This window comes from Trichoderma harzianum, assembly GCF_003025095.1.
Source record: "Trichoderma harzianum CBS 226.95 unplaced genomic scaffold M431scaffold_1, whole genome shotgun sequence".
NCBI classification, from domain to species: Eukaryota; Fungi; Ascomycota; class Sordariomycetes; order Hypocreales; family Hypocreaceae; genus Trichoderma; species Trichoderma harzianum.
Genome location: NW_020209249.1, coordinates 2,384,107 through 2,398,690, shown reverse-complemented (window position 1 = coordinate 2,398,690; position 14,584 = coordinate 2,384,107). Strand labels below are relative to the sequence as shown.

The 14,584-nt window shown below is 50.5% G+C and overlaps 4 protein-coding genes across 4 annotated transcripts; 1 reads left to right on the top strand and 3 right to left on the bottom strand.

Annotated features, from left to right (window-relative positions):
• Window positions 1–368: 368 nt before the first annotated feature.
• M431DRAFT_489497 (hypothetical protein) lies at window positions 369–3,515 on the bottom strand (the record flags this gene model as incomplete). The annotated part of the gene is made up of 6 exons (XM_024916687.1): window positions 369–713; window positions 804–1,452; window positions 1,526–1,588; window positions 1,640–2,276; window positions 2,336–3,271; window positions 3,374–3,515. The coding sequence occupies 6 exons, from the start codon at window positions 3,513–3,515 to the stop codon at window positions 369–371; spliced, it is 2,772 nt and encodes a 923-aa protein (XP_024780402.1).
• A 231-nt stretch (window positions 3,516–3,746) lies between these two features.
• On the bottom strand, window positions 3,747–4,405 carry M431DRAFT_194632 (hypothetical protein). Its single transcript, XM_024913247.1, has one exon. The coding sequence runs from the start codon at window positions 4,303–4,305 to the stop codon at window positions 3,895–3,897; it is 411 nt and encodes a 136-aa protein (XP_024780401.1). The 5' UTR covers window positions 4,306–4,405; the 3' UTR covers window positions 3,747–3,894.
• A 4,760-nt stretch (window positions 4,406–9,165) lies between these two features.
• Window positions 9,166–9,918, bottom strand: M431DRAFT_72525 (hypothetical protein; the record flags this gene model as incomplete). Its single annotated transcript, XM_024922038.1, has 2 exons — window positions 9,166–9,279; window positions 9,361–9,918. The coding sequence occupies 2 exons, from the start codon at window positions 9,916–9,918 to the stop codon at window positions 9,166–9,168; spliced, it is 672 nt and encodes a 223-aa protein (XP_024780400.1).
• Window positions 9,919–12,993: 3,075 nt separating this feature from the next.
• Window positions 12,994–14,517, top strand: M431DRAFT_72248 (hypothetical protein; the record flags this gene model as incomplete). Its single annotated transcript, XM_024922003.1, has 2 exons — window positions 12,994–13,271; window positions 13,332–14,517. 2 exons carry the CDS (start codon window positions 12,994–12,996, stop codon window positions 14,515–14,517), a joined length of 1,464 nt encoding a protein of 487 aa, XP_024780399.1.
• Window positions 14,518–14,584: the final 67 nt, after the last annotated feature.

Sequence of the window (14,584 nt, the reverse complement as noted above, 5' to 3'; positions counted from 1 at the left end):
AAATGCCGCTGTTGCATTTGATTTCGTCGTTATTGAATTTCCCCACCTGCATCCTTTTATCCCTCTCACATGTCTTGCCCTTTTCCCCTCCGGTCTCTTATTACCCGTCTCATAAACGCTGCCCAAATCCTTCACACAAAATCTACCATAGATACCATGACGTTGCCAAAATCCACTGTGAATGTGAGCTCATTTGTCTGCTAATCAATACCTGAGCCTTATTTCTGATCTCTCTCCCTTTCCCTCTCCCCCTTCTTCTCATTCTTACGTTTCTTTGTTCGTCTTTTTATTTTTTTCTCCTCTGCTTTCTATTCCCCCCTCTAATTTGCGCTTGCCGTTCTAAGACATGACACATTCTATATCGCTCGTTAGTTTAAATCGTCTCGAAGTTCGAGTCTCGCGAGTTCTGTTTCGATTGCTAGTATCCCGATTGCGTAATGTGTTCTTTCAGCCTTGGCCAGTACTAACCGCCGTTCTTCGCCCGATTCAGATTCGTCGATTTTCTTATCAATGCGGCGAGGATTCTTCCATATTGTAGACGGGACATTGTTGATGATTGTTGGTCGTGTATATTCCGGCCCTCCCATCGTGCTAGATTTTATCCATGCCGATTCACAGCCACAGGCAATCTGCATGGCAGACTGCCATCCAGTTAGGCGGGCAATATCATGCATTCTCTGGATGACCCATTCTCTCTGCCTGGTTTCATTGTACTAAAGAAAAGTTAGCATCTTTCATTGTAGATATACACATATGTACTCAGCAAGAAGGGACTGCGGGAATGAAAGGAGTTTTGCACGAACCTGTACACCTGCTACAAAGACGCAGAAAGAACTCTCAATGAGGGCAGCGCCGAGATATGTATTGATCACCGCGTACTCTGAGCAGTCGGCAGCAAGCCCAGAAGCAATCTGTCCGATCTTGAGAGCAAAGCCCGCTGTCTTCTTAGCCATCAGCCCCGCTGCCCTCATTGCAACTGGCGGCATCGAGGGGTGGCTTCGGTAAAGGTGAATGAACCCCATATAATAGTTCATCCAGATGCCAGCGATAGAGTATGTTCGAAAATATATCGGGTCCCCAAAAGGCGTTTTTGTCCTTCTTGGACCGTCAGGTTCATCACCGAGGGGTTGGAATTCGGGCCCAAGGCGGCTCTTAAATACCTCAAAGGAACTGTAAATGGCATTCCATTCTTGCAGTGCAGCTTCGTAAGTGGCTTCCGGGTCAAGTTCATCCTGAGAATCACTGTGCGGCGTGCCATCCCGTGGAGGACTAAATCCCATGGGGGCCTGCACTTTCCCAAACGTCGGGAACATGCCTGGAAACATTGGCGGGGATCCAGTTCCAGCATTCTCCCCCTTTGCTTCTATGGCCTTCTGTTTCCGGGATAAATCTTTCGACACAAAATCTGAAAGGCGGCCAAGCAACAAAACCAAATGGTCATAGGTGCCATATCTAACAAGGTATCAGTTTCAAGTGTTATTACTTGAACGGCTAGGGGAAAAGAAGAGGGCGGATTACTACATACGCGGATGAATATGTTGAAAAGGGTGCCCTCGGAGGAATCTGTGTCCAATTGTCATATTCCATGCTTTTCCTGGTTAGCATACACCTTTAGCCAATCACAGGATGGGGGACATACAATAACTTGGTTCCTCCCAAAATGCTCTGATAGACATCCATTTTGCAATACCACCAGAATAGATCGCAAATAATATCGTATTTTTCAATTTCCTTGTCGGTTACCGAAGAGTATTTCACGTCCGGAAGCTGCCCCTCTACGTCACCATAGGCTTCTGGAGACAAGGTAAGTCCTGTGATGACATTCAAAAAGTCATAGTCGAGAGACTGTTGAGCGCTCTGTGATGACGCTGGGTGGCAATGGGGGCCATATATATAGGAGCCTATGTGTCCTAGTTGATACCCTCGAGCATCCTCGCGCTGTCTCATGCGCTTCGCGGGGAAACAAGTTCGAGTCATCTCTCCTAAAGACATCTCGCGAAATAGAATCCTAGCGCCAAACAAGTGATTGCACCACTTGGTGTGATCAGACGACCAGACCTCGAAGTAGCTGAGCAAGAGAGTGGCAGCAAGAGTTGCCGGCTGTGTCCTCTTGGAAGGCGACTTGACGCTTTTCGCTATGCGGCGTATGGCACGGTGGTAATGTCTCAAGGCTGCTGTGGGAGGGCTGTCTCGAAGCTTTGCGAGTTGGAGGCTTGCCAGTGCGAGCATCGCATGAAATAGGCCGAGATGTTGAAGCGCCAGCGAGGGAATTGCATCTACTTAAGATGTCAGAAGGCTTATTGTCATGCTTTTGATACATTGAGATTCAACTTACAGCTCCATAGGCTCTTTCCAGATCCAGCTGTTGCTTTCATTCTGGATCTATCTAGAGCAGAAGAAATGTCTCCTTCGAAGATTGAGATCCCGGGCCCAGTTACATTGATGAAATGCATGAAGATCGTGTTCAGGCCACTAGCCCAGAATTCAGAAGAGTAAGGGGTCTCCATGTGCGCTTGAACATCGTCGCTTTGGGCGAAGGCCGAAAAGACGCTGATATCCACGGGACTTACAGTCCAACGCTCAGGCACCAAGTTTTTTATCGGCGGTAAGTTGCCTCGCACGTCTGGCAAATCATCGTCAGAATCAGGCAAAGAAGCTTCATCATCCAACATATCGAACTCCCAATGGTTATTTAAGGGTTGCGTCACGGTTGTCCCTGTATGAACATTGAGGGGATGGTTGCCACCCAGATTGCCGAAATTGTCAAGCATATCTCCAGCAGAGTTGCCATCTTGGAGAGAGAAAAACTGAGCTTCGGGAGGAGGCCGAGTAAAGTAACCAGGTCCTCCGATGGCCTCTGTTGCAAGTAGGGGATTAGGGAACTGTGGATTGTAGGGAGATTGTAGAAACTGTCCAGAACCCATACTGTAAGCCGCAGGATCTTGTAACACTGGACCTCGATGGAATTGCTGCTGATATGGAGCGGAGGTAGGTTGAAATGGTAAGCCATGCTGATGTTGGTCAAAGTTTGGTGGCCTCGGCGCGATAGCTGGAAACAGTCCTCTTGAAGACTGCCGGTGTGCAGGCAAAGATTCATCAACAATGTTTGAGGGACCAGAGAAGATTGCTTGGTTGAAAGGAGACGAAAACGAGCCAAGGGGTTCCTTAAATATGACTCTTTGGCTATATCCTTCACAGTCACGCCTCGATTTGATACAGTTGTGGCAAATTGGTCTGCCTTCGTCGCATTTGATTCGTCTTCTACGACAGGCTAAAGACAAAATATTTTGTCAGATTTAGGGGAAATGAAAAGGAGGCGGAGGCGGAAGGGGAAAGAGAAGATTCAAAAGCACAATGTTCAAGCGCTACTCACTGAGACAACCAGTCTTGGTTCGCTTTCTTGTGCTCGTCTTTTTACGATTCGAGTCGTCTTTCCCTCCGTCATTCTGCTGTGAAGAGCCGCCCTGGGGCTCCGTCAAGGTAGCCTTTGCGGTTGTAACAGATTGTTCCTCCATGATGCAATACTTTCCTTCGAGGGAGCGTTGGATACTACACAGCAACAGTCGATCAGACTACGTGCTGTCTTTGGCGCAATGAAAGGCCAGACGCCGGTTAATGAAACCGTTTCAACAGTGCCGAAGCGAGAGAAGCAGCCCCAAACAGTATATGTATTTGGGCAGAAGCATATATCACCCTGGGGCACGCGGTGAGACGATTTGCCGTGAGTAAGAAGGGAGTATCAGCATGTGAGGGGACGGGACTGGGAGGACGGCGGCCTCGAAACCCGCAGGCGGTGCGGCGGAAGAGAAGATAGATGATACCACCTGCTGCTGTGCTCAGCCACTAAGGGGGAAGAGGATGGTATTAGCACGACTGGCCGAAAGGACGAAAGCATCAAGTAGCGGCTGGACAAGAGGAGAGGGATAGCAGCAAGTGGAACATGGCCGGTGTAACTTGAGGGCGCAGCAGAACCAGGATGAAGCGTCGAGCTGTACGAAGATCAGGGCCGAACAAAGCCATGCGATTGCGGACGATGCCGGTAGCAAGGCAAAAACAGTAAACTCCGGGATACCGAGAGAAGTGAAGAAGAAGAAGAAAAAAAAACTTGTAAAAAAATAGCACATATAAGGGAAAATTGAAGAGGTGGAAGGCAGAAAGGAAGAGATAAGAGAAGCAAGGAAGGAGATCAGAAACGGAAAGAAAGAGAAGGAGAGCAAGCGCACATGCAAGTGGTAATAGGTGGCGTTTTTTTTTTTCTTTCTTCTCCTTTGCGAGTTGCTTCGAAACAAATACCTGGAAGAGCATGAGTAGCACTAAGGCATCTCGAGATCTGTGACAAGGTGTTGAGGGTGTGGCGGAGAAGGGGGGAGGGGTGGAGCAAAAAAGACGAGAAAATGGAATGCTGGCGGTCGCTCAAGCCAGGGCAGGCACTCCCCGCCAACTTACCCGGATTTCCTTTCCTGGAGCCAACTACCACCTGTGACCTGACCTTGGGGTAGCTCTTGATGCCTCGAGTTAGGGTTGAAGGTATCGGACACGCAGGGGACACAGCTGAGGATACCAACTCTGCACTACAAGGTATATCCTTCAGCATCAACAGCAAAACATACCAGATGTATCCAGCAGTAGGATTTGGAGGGGGTAAGACCAGAAGTGCTATTGGTAGGTAGAAACTCAGGCAGAAATACTGAACCTGACAAGTACAGGCGAGTCAGTCAGTCACTTTACCCCAACGTTGGCCCTACCTCTTGTACACACACTCAAGGTGGTGAGCTGCTGCTAGCAGAGAGTTAGCTGGCAAGCAACAATCTCGAGATTCATCCAGCAGAGCGTATGTATTGATACATTATACTTGACTTACCGCTGAGTCGGCAGGTAGTGGCACCAGTAGACACAAACACTGACTTGTTCTGTATTAGAGCAGCCGGAGCCAGACGGATAACATGATGCGCAGACACAAGAGGAGCCAGGTTGTACCTAGTGTAGTACTTGGGTGCTTCACACTGTCGGCAGATTTCAAAGGAAGTACCTTTCCTTCCGATCGAGACCTCGCCGGGAGAGACCAATCAATACCTCGTGTCGGGGTCGGACCGGCGACCAGGTGCAGCCCTCTGTCTCTGTCTCGCCGCGGGAGTTTGCAGAAAGGCAGCAGCGCAGAGAGGGAGGGGGGATAGGTGTTGATCGCAAGGAGAACACGAATGTGCTGGGGTACCGGGATGTCAAAGACGCCAAGCTGAGCGGATGGAACCGTGCTGTTGGTTGATACAGATTCCAGGGAGGCGGACGGGTTTATGGACCGAAATCAGCTATTCAACGACGCGCCTGGCTTGGAAATTGGTTTCAAGGGCAGATGCTCGGTCGAAGCAGACAAGGAAAACGAGGTACCGAATAAGTAGAGGTATAAGTTCTCAAGAGGCTGGGGTGGTTGCTCTTTTCCTTTCCCCCCTCCTTTATCTCCTTGCTTTATCTGCTCAGGTGGGTGGTATCACCAACAGTATTGGTCATCCAGACCTGCAGGAGAGAAAAAAAAGGGAATGCAATAACTTTTTCAGGTTTCTCAGCCCAGGAACGAGTGAGAAGGACTGTTCTATATAACGCAAGGGATAGCGTACCTTTTTGCTTCTCATGGCAGATGAAAGAAGGGCTCTCCTGCTGGTCTTTCAACTCCCGCCGGTGATCAGCCCGGCATTAGCCCAGATGGCTAAGTATGCATGTTAGACACCCCAACTTCTTTTTATGCGATGTCAACTTTACCCATGCGCAGTCGACTCCAGCTGCTCCTCATGGTGTTGAATCCATCGCGGGCACAGGCCAGCGTGTGAACAAGCACGAGACACTGCTTCAGGGCTGACGGCGCCGTCGTGGATAGGCACCCATTGTCCAGTACCAAGCCGTTTATTCTAAACGCAGCCCTAGGAGGACCAGTTTGCATTTCTCTATTGTCATGGCAGCAGTTTGCCTCAAGTGTAAGTAGGCGACTGGATCGATTGTCCCGCCCATATCAAAAACGTGCGCACATGAACCATCATGGAAGTTCTTTTGAGTCACGAGAGAAAAGTCACAACCAAAATTGGTTGAGCAAGTAAGAAGGGGTGACGGTTAAAGTAAGGGTGGAAGTAAAGGTGAGTGAGATACAAGGTAGAGCAAAAGAAAATAACCGTCGCTGATCCCCTTTGGTAAGCAGACTAGGATACAGCAGACGATAGGATGTGATTGATACCATTCCGGAGCATTCAGCAATGGGCTTCTTTCTAAAGCATTCTGACATGTCGATATCACAGCATCACAGCATCAAGCAATGTTTAGAGACGTGAATTGGACCATTTGGTGTATTCGACCACAGGGCTGCGCCATCCGAAAGGCCGCACTACCAAGTCAATAACGCTGATCCCGATGCTGGTGGTAGCTGAGCCAAGTTTCCGGTGGCTTGCTCAGGGAACGAGGAGATCTGCCTGGCCGTTCCGCAATACCCTGTTCCTGGCCGGGTCTCGCCAGGCTCGCCATGCTATGGCTTGCATTTGCCAAACCTCCAAAATCGCCCTAATGCGGCAGGCTTCCCCTAGTACTCAGCTAAGCTTCTCACCGGTCCAACAAGCGCTGCCAAGCCTTTTTCGATGCCGGCCGTGATGCAGCGAAAGGCGCCATAGCAGCAAGTTGCGTCGCACAGCCAGGCTCAGTAACCTCGGGTGTCGTTTGATGGTGCAAATGTTTGTCCGCGCCAGCCCGACGACAATTACCGCTCAGACATTTTGACTGTGTTGTCGGTGGATCTTGAATATTACCTAATAAAGCTACTGACTGTGACCTCGCGGGTTGCGGGAGCGGCTGGTCCGTAACGTGTTGAAGCTGAGTGGAGACTCGGGAACCCGGGAGCGAGACGGGCAGGACAAGACAAGACGGATAGGCAGAGACAAGGCACATACCAGGCGTCTCGGTCTCTTTTTACGCAGCATGTCTGGGTACAGCTCTGTCCATTGTTCGGAGTGCCAACACCCCTATACCATGCTTTATAGAGGGTGCTCGACCAGCATCTTGGACAAACCTCACTTCGCCATCACCGGCGTCACTTTTGGCGTTGTCTTTGGCAATTTCAGGAACATGATCCACTCGCCGCCATCCACCGGGCTGCAAACCTAACTAGTATTATTATCTGGCTTACGAAACAACATGACTCTAGATCATGCACTTTATGGTTGATCCGCCGCCGCTTATGTTGGTCGAATTATGTCTCTGTGGTACACAAACTTGTCGCCACGTGCTACCTAGAGTCTCTTGACTCATAATCACCATGGCATGACCCGTTACCGCTTTTCCCTCGTAAATGAGACCAGCGGTAGCGGCAGCACTACAAGTACGACTGATTTGCAGCTCATTATCGTCGTGATGGATGGACAGGATACGCCATGTCTCGTCACGGCTTCCTGCGTCATCTCCAGCGCCACAAACCTCATGCGAAAAGTATCTGTACCCAACAGGCGTGGAGCATAATGAGCTATAAGCCAACAGACATAGACGCATTTCCTCCACACGCAAGGTCGTTACCATATCTGCGGAGCCATTGTTGGGTAGACACTTGTCCGCAGCAGCGGTTCAAGATCAGAGCCACAAAACAGTCTGGGCGATACTAGCTTCGTGGAGAGAATGAGGCCAGACTCTTACTCCCCCTTTCTCCAACATATCCATCTAGACCGACCCAGAACATGTCTGAGACGGCTGCTTCCGCAAAGCCGTTGTTCCCTGCCATGACCATAAGCTCCCTCGCTCCATCCTTTGTGCGCGGCAACACATGCAACGGCAGGGGACCGGGGCCCGACCAGATCTGCTGTCGTGGTCTAAATCTCTGTAGAACCTCGCCGCTGTGTCGGGAGCGGGTGAGAGATATTTCATGTCACCACGCGTCAGAAATGGACCATTGTTGCTCTGTGGATCTGGCCCAAAAAGCGCGACACATGTTACGCCGTGTCCTGGCTCGCCAGTGAGGGCCGCCGCTGGCTATGCAAACACCCTCGCTCGCTGTCCGTCTTGTCCTCTACCGCCTCGACTTGTTGTGTCTTACCAAGGATGCGGGTGTGATGGATCCTCCATCCCCGGCGGGAATGTGGGTGAATCGATCGTCCCATGCTTTGTGGATATAAGCTCTGGCCTTGCTTTCGGGCCATCAACTCATGTCTTTTGAAAATCTGGCCTATACGCCATAGCTGCACTATCGCCGTCTTTATTGCAGTTGAGTTGCCCGTAGATCCAGAATCCCGGGTGTTCACTCAACCATAGCCCCTTACAACTGAATGACAACGAGGATGCATACCTATTTGCAGGTGAGTCAGGACCATGGTTCTTATTGCCTCACTACCTTGACCATGCCATGGCCCCCAAAATACGGTTGGAAACCTAGGTCGAGCTCGCGCCGGGCAGTGTAATATTAAACAAAATCCGTCCCTCCCGTCGGCGGCTAGCCATGGCGATTTGCTCCTGTAAGGACTCACATCTCGCATCGTTTTCCCACAATAGCTCTGATTCTAGGTGCAAGTTACGGTGAGCAGAGAGGTGAGACAGATGGGCAGGCAAAATGTCTGGACCCAAGGTCACTTTGAACTACCTAATCCCCTTTCTTTCCCCGCCTCCTGGAAGTCTTTCAGCATACACCAATTGCTATCTGCCCATCTACATCGTCAGATTCTCGACCTAGTATAGTGTTCTACGCTTATTGTTTATGGTATATTGACCTCGGAGGAAGATGTTTGTGGGCAATAAAGGAGAATCTCCGGCCTTTACAGATGACTTTGGATGGCTCCACATTACATATCCAGCGACGTCTTCTAGAAGCTGGCTTCGGGAGGCTGATGACAAGCTTAATGTTTGATCAATGAACTATGCCGCTTTCTGTCTAGAATTGCATCGTAAGTCAAGATGCTTTCCACTTCCAGTTTGCCCTAGCATGTATAGAGTATAACTCGATCTGCGATTATGTAACTAGAGTCAATCTTGTCGAACGATATGCAATTTCCCGTTGTTTTCCGAATAACCACCATTCCCTCCTGAGGTTTTAAGTCATAAGTCATATGCCAAAGGGCATTGTAGCCAATTTAAGTCAGAACAGAGATAGCCACCAACAAAATGAAATCCTTCTTCGTGTATTTATCCCAATCCCTTTTTACCGAAAATCCACTACTGCTCTATTTGCAGTAGTTTGCATTCCCTATGCGGTGGCAGATTGTAGTCTGTCGTGCCGGTGGAGGTGTTCTCGATGTTATCAGACGCCTCAGTAAATGTCCAAGTAATCTATACAGGGTTAATTTAGTTCGTCAGCACAGTATTCGCCAATAACCGCTCTTCATATATGGTGTTGCAATGCGCACTCACTTTTTTCGAATACGAAATTTTGCAGTACTGCAAATAGTCGCAATTTGCAACATTCTTCCATTCCTCCTCGTCTGGATCCACCTGGTCGCTTCCATGCGGTACTACTCTGGTTGTAATATCAACAATGTAACGGACTATTTCACTCGGAATTAACGGATGCCTTCCCTCTCTTGAGCGGAAAATCACCCGAGTCAATTGGCCATCAGACTCTTTATAGATGGTCTTGGCGTATTTGGTCAGAGACTCGTCCCAACAACCGATTGTCTCGATAGAGCCGTCGCCGTGGAGGATCCACAGGCCGCCGAAGCGCCACATGTGGTTATTATCATAGTCTCGAGCATCCCTCAGTAGAACGCGTAGATGCTTGATGTCGTACAGTTGAGCACTACTCACGACTGCAAAGTTCCTAAACCCGAATCGTCGCAAGATCTTTGGGGCTTCTGGTAGGACGAGGTGCTGCCCCGACGAGGAAGTCGGTGACTTATGGGATCCGACGACGCCCTCTTTGGGCGTACAATGAGCTCCAATGGTTCTGAAGCAGTTATACGATATTGCCATCTGGTCCACAATGAGGCCCGCAACTGTGCATTTCCCATTCAAGTGATCGGGTATCAAGGACACCCATTGAATAGTTGGATCTGTGAGCGACCCAGCAGGGCCGAAATATGCGATCCGATTGAGATTCGTTTTAAACTAATGTATCAAGTCAATGTCATGGGTCAACGCTACTCTATCGTTGAGAGTGTGAGAAAAGGATCTTACCAGCAGAAACGGGCCACATCGGTAATCTCTTTCCCCGGTTGTTATCAAGCCTAGCGTTATTATTTCTTCTCCTGGCTTGAAATAGAAAGACCGTGATACGCCTTTCCTTAGTGGGACTGACACCCAGCGAGGGGTGGTTTTCCCATGAACCACGATGCAGCTGGTGCCGAGGTCGAACAAATACACAGTGATTGCTACGACAGGTTGGCCATCAAGATGTAACGGCAAATATCTACACATCGGTAGTCCTGGGAAAACGCTGGGTCGCACGCTGGGTAGATCTGTGTAAAAATGAGAAATAAAGGACACGCCACCCTGAAGCAGTCTCGAGGAAGCATCCCACAAGACATTGAGCGGCGCGTCTTTCCTCGACGCGTGAAGCAGAAGTTCAGCAAAGCGACCAACAAGATCTTGTTGGCCCTGATATACGTATATGGATGGATCAGAAAACGGCAATCAAAAGTAAATACACCCCACACGATTGAGAGAATCACTTACACTTCTCGGAAACCCGACGTTTTCGCGAGTGAAATCAATTGGCTTACAACGCCATCCTTTTCTAGCATCCCCAAGCCAAGGAGTAACTAGATTGGTGTCCATGTGAAATCTGACGGCCGTTATGCCGTACATTCCAAGAATAAACTCCATCTTGCGAATGGAATTCAAGCTGAGCTCGATGCACTGCTTGTTCGGTGTAGGTTGATGGTTTTGGCTATAGGAGGTCTCGATACCCCACAGGTAGGAACGTCCAAACACGCTGGTGATCGAGGCACAAATGTGAATCTTGTCAACATGATCAACACGGACGAAATCCTGCAGCGGAGGTTGATTGAGAAGCACTGGTACAAGAAGAGAACGGCCAACGGTAAATGTATGGAGAGCCGTCATTAATGAGAACACAACATTGTTTCCATTCTCATGGAGATATTTCAAAATATGGCTTTGCAATTCGAGGGGCAGGTTGCAGCATCTCGAGAGACAAGATCCCAAGTCTGTATTCTCAGTGTCGACAATGCCGCTCTGGATGGTGCTCAGAAACGAGGCGAGATGGGTCGGAGGCTCTTCTCCCCAGCAATCTCTGGGTAAAATTTCCTGCGTTTGAATGGCCAGATCATAGAGTTCCTCGTGGATGGGGCCCCTTCGTAGCGATTCGATGGCTTTAACACAGAGCTGATGGGCAAAGAAGAAGGGCCGGTGCTTGATGTTCGGGCGCTCACGAACAATGGTAATCGATGCCTCGCCACCTTTATGCCGTACCAAAACATTCGTCCCGATGATTGGGTATTTTTCTTTCAGGGTCGTCTTGATGGCAACGACCAAGGGCCCATTAGTCGAGTCAGCGGCTAGGTCAAATACTATGACATCTTGTAAGCAATGGCAGCTGTTTATATATCCCAATACGACTCACAGCCGACTATATCCTTCTCCCAATCCTTGGCGTTTATCCTAAAGACGTTGATGCCGGGGTAATACGGCAATGCAACTCGACAGAGGACACAATGCGCCTCGGCGAGATAGATGAACACGTTGTGTGCCATGGCTCAGTGTATGAGATGCCCCCAAGTTGAGGGCCTGAATCCCCTCTGTTTGGGTGCCCGAGATGAAGCAGGACGAGACAAGGCTCGCTTGGAGAGGTGAAACAGCACGTCTTATATAAGGTACGACTAATACCTGTACTCGAGAGGGGTACATGTACATGCAGTGCCCTAGATGAATCCATTGGATGTCCAGGCACCCTACTATGCCTGTACCCTGCCACCTCAGAGGGCGGTGGGCAGACGGAGACACCTGATCTGATTTGCCCACGGCGATGTTTGCTTTTTGTTTATCAGCTACTAGAGCCGGTGGGCGTTTACGCGGCTGCATGTGCATAAAGTAATTGACCGTCCAAGTGAGAACGGAGAGGCAATATACGTGCCTTGCATGCTTTAGTTAGTCCTGGTGATACGTGGCTCTGCATGTCTCCCTCTCTTTGCCTCAGGCTCCGCGTTTCTTTCGGTGATGGCTGCCGGCCACTTTTACGAGTACGATACAATACTAAGACAGGGCTGCACTGTGTCGGCTTCCCATCACCATGCCAAGACTAATACGCCTAGGTGCATGAGACCGGGTTGGAACTGCGGCTAGGTACTCATACAAGTGTTCTAACAATATCCTTCTCTCTCAATGAAGTGTTTGCTCTGGCAGCCACCCAAGACATTGAGGCTGAGACAATCCCAGCCCCCCAATGCAAGGCGACCCGGGTCAATCCCCGCGCAGTCCGCGACCTAGTATGCCGTAGCGAAGCGCGCTGAAAAGATTGCCCATGTCTTCCTTGCCAGTGTTCCCAAAAAAAGAAAAGAAAGGGAAAAAATCCATCTTATAGCACGAAAACAAAGACAGTAAGATGCTGTCACTTGGCTCCATAGTAGGTCTAGGTGCTGTTCCAAAGCTGGGGGTGAGCGAGTGGGGAACACTATTGCCGGGGATTTTAGTTCCAAGTTGTCTCCCGGATCCTCAGAACCAAAGCCGACATTGACTCGGACAGGCAAGCAGAGAATTGCCTCCCAACGATGCCTATGACGCTACCATCCAAAGGGTTCGTAATCGTGGGTCTATCAGACGCGTGATTTGACAATAGTTTGGCAAATAGTATAGAACATAACACAAATGTATTTCGCAGTAGGATCACGGATCTGTTATAGCACTGACCCACCCGCTGAGGCCATTGTCTGGGCGAACCCCATACTTGAGAGCTTATCCTTATCGATAAACGATCAAGAGCAGAAAAAAAAAAAAGTTCAGAGCTACTCCAGTGTGCTGAAGCGCATTTCCATCGGCGCCCATCTCATCCACAGAACAAGAGAAAAGTGTTCCTATTGAGACGACAAAATGTTCGCCGTCCCCGGTTGGTCAGTCTCTTCCGATGCGCTCAAGGCCGAAAAGCCCGCAGTCGCAGCCAGCAGCGGCTCTGCCAAGAAGCGCAAGAGGACCACCAGAGACGAGCCAGTGACGGCTGCCAACGTCGCCGATCTGTATGAGACAGTCGTCGAGGGGAAGAAGCCCAGTGGCGACAAGCCCGCGCAGGATTCAAAACGCCAAAAGAAGTCTTCCGACGACAAGACCAAGGCCGGCGGCGAGAAGTCGGCGGCCGAGGCTAATGATGCAAAGTCACAACAGCAGGCAAAAGATAAGAAGGGCAAGAAGAGCAAGAAGGAGAAGAAGGAGAGTGCAAACCCAAACCACGTAAAACTGCCAAAGAACAAAGAAAGGGGAAACCGGTCGGAATCCCAAGACGAAACCACAGCAGCAGCAGCAGCAGTCGAATCCCCCAAACCCGAACCCAAAGCCAAAGCCGAGCCCGCAGCAGTTCTACCTCCAGCACCACCCAAGTTGACGCCTCTACAAGCCTCAATGAGGGAGAAGCTGGTTTCTGCACGATTCCGCCACCTCAACGAGACGCTCTACACGCGGCCCTCGGAAGAAGCCTTCAAGCTGTTCCAAGAGTCCCCCGAGATGTTTGACGAGTACCACGAAGGCTTCCGCCGCCAAGTCAAGGTGTGGCCCGAAAACCCAGTCGACAGCTTCCTGCAGGACATTCGCACAAGGGCCAAGATAAGGAAGGCCGGCAAGGGCAGGCCCAATGCCCCGCAACTTCAGCTCATCGCCAGCCCTCTGCCCAGGACCGGCGACACATGCACCATTGCCGACCTGGGATGTGGCGATGCCCGGCTGGCCGAGTCGCTCCAGAAGGACAAGAACAAGCTGCACATCGACGTCAAGAGCTTCGACCTCCAGAGCCCCAGCCCTCTGGTCACAAAGGCCGACATCGCCAACATTCCCCTGGAGGACGGCTCCGTCAACGTCGCAATCTTCTGCCTCGCCCTCATGGGCACCAACTGGCTCGACTTTGTTGAAGAGGCCTACCGCCTGCTCCACTGGAAGGGCGAGCTCTGGGTCGCCGAAATCAAGAGCCGCTTCGGCCCTGTGCGCAACAAGCACGCCCCCGTCACCCACAGCGTCGGCAACAGGCGCAAGCAGCCCTCCAAGAAGGAGGTGCAGGCCAAGGAGGCCGAGGCCGCTGGCCGCTTCGAAAAGGACCTCGCCGTCGAGGTGGATGGCCAGGACGACCAGCGCCGTGAGACGGATGTGTCGGCCTTTGTCGAGGCCCTAAGAAAGCGTGGCTTCGTCCTGCAGGGAGATGGCCGCGAGGCTGTCGACTTGTCCAATAGGATGTTTGTTACCATGCGCTTCATCAAGGGTGCAGCTCCTACCAAGGGCAAGGGTGTCAAACCGGACGACGCTGGCCCAAAGAAAAAGAAAATGTTTGGTCGCATGCAGGACGAGGATGCAGAGGATCAGGGTGGCGAAACTGAGGGAGCTATCCTCAAACCTTGCGTGTACAAGATTCGATGATTGTTTATATGAGAAGTATATACAGGTTGGCCAGTCAAGGGAAATTTGTCCTTTTTTCTTTTTCTTT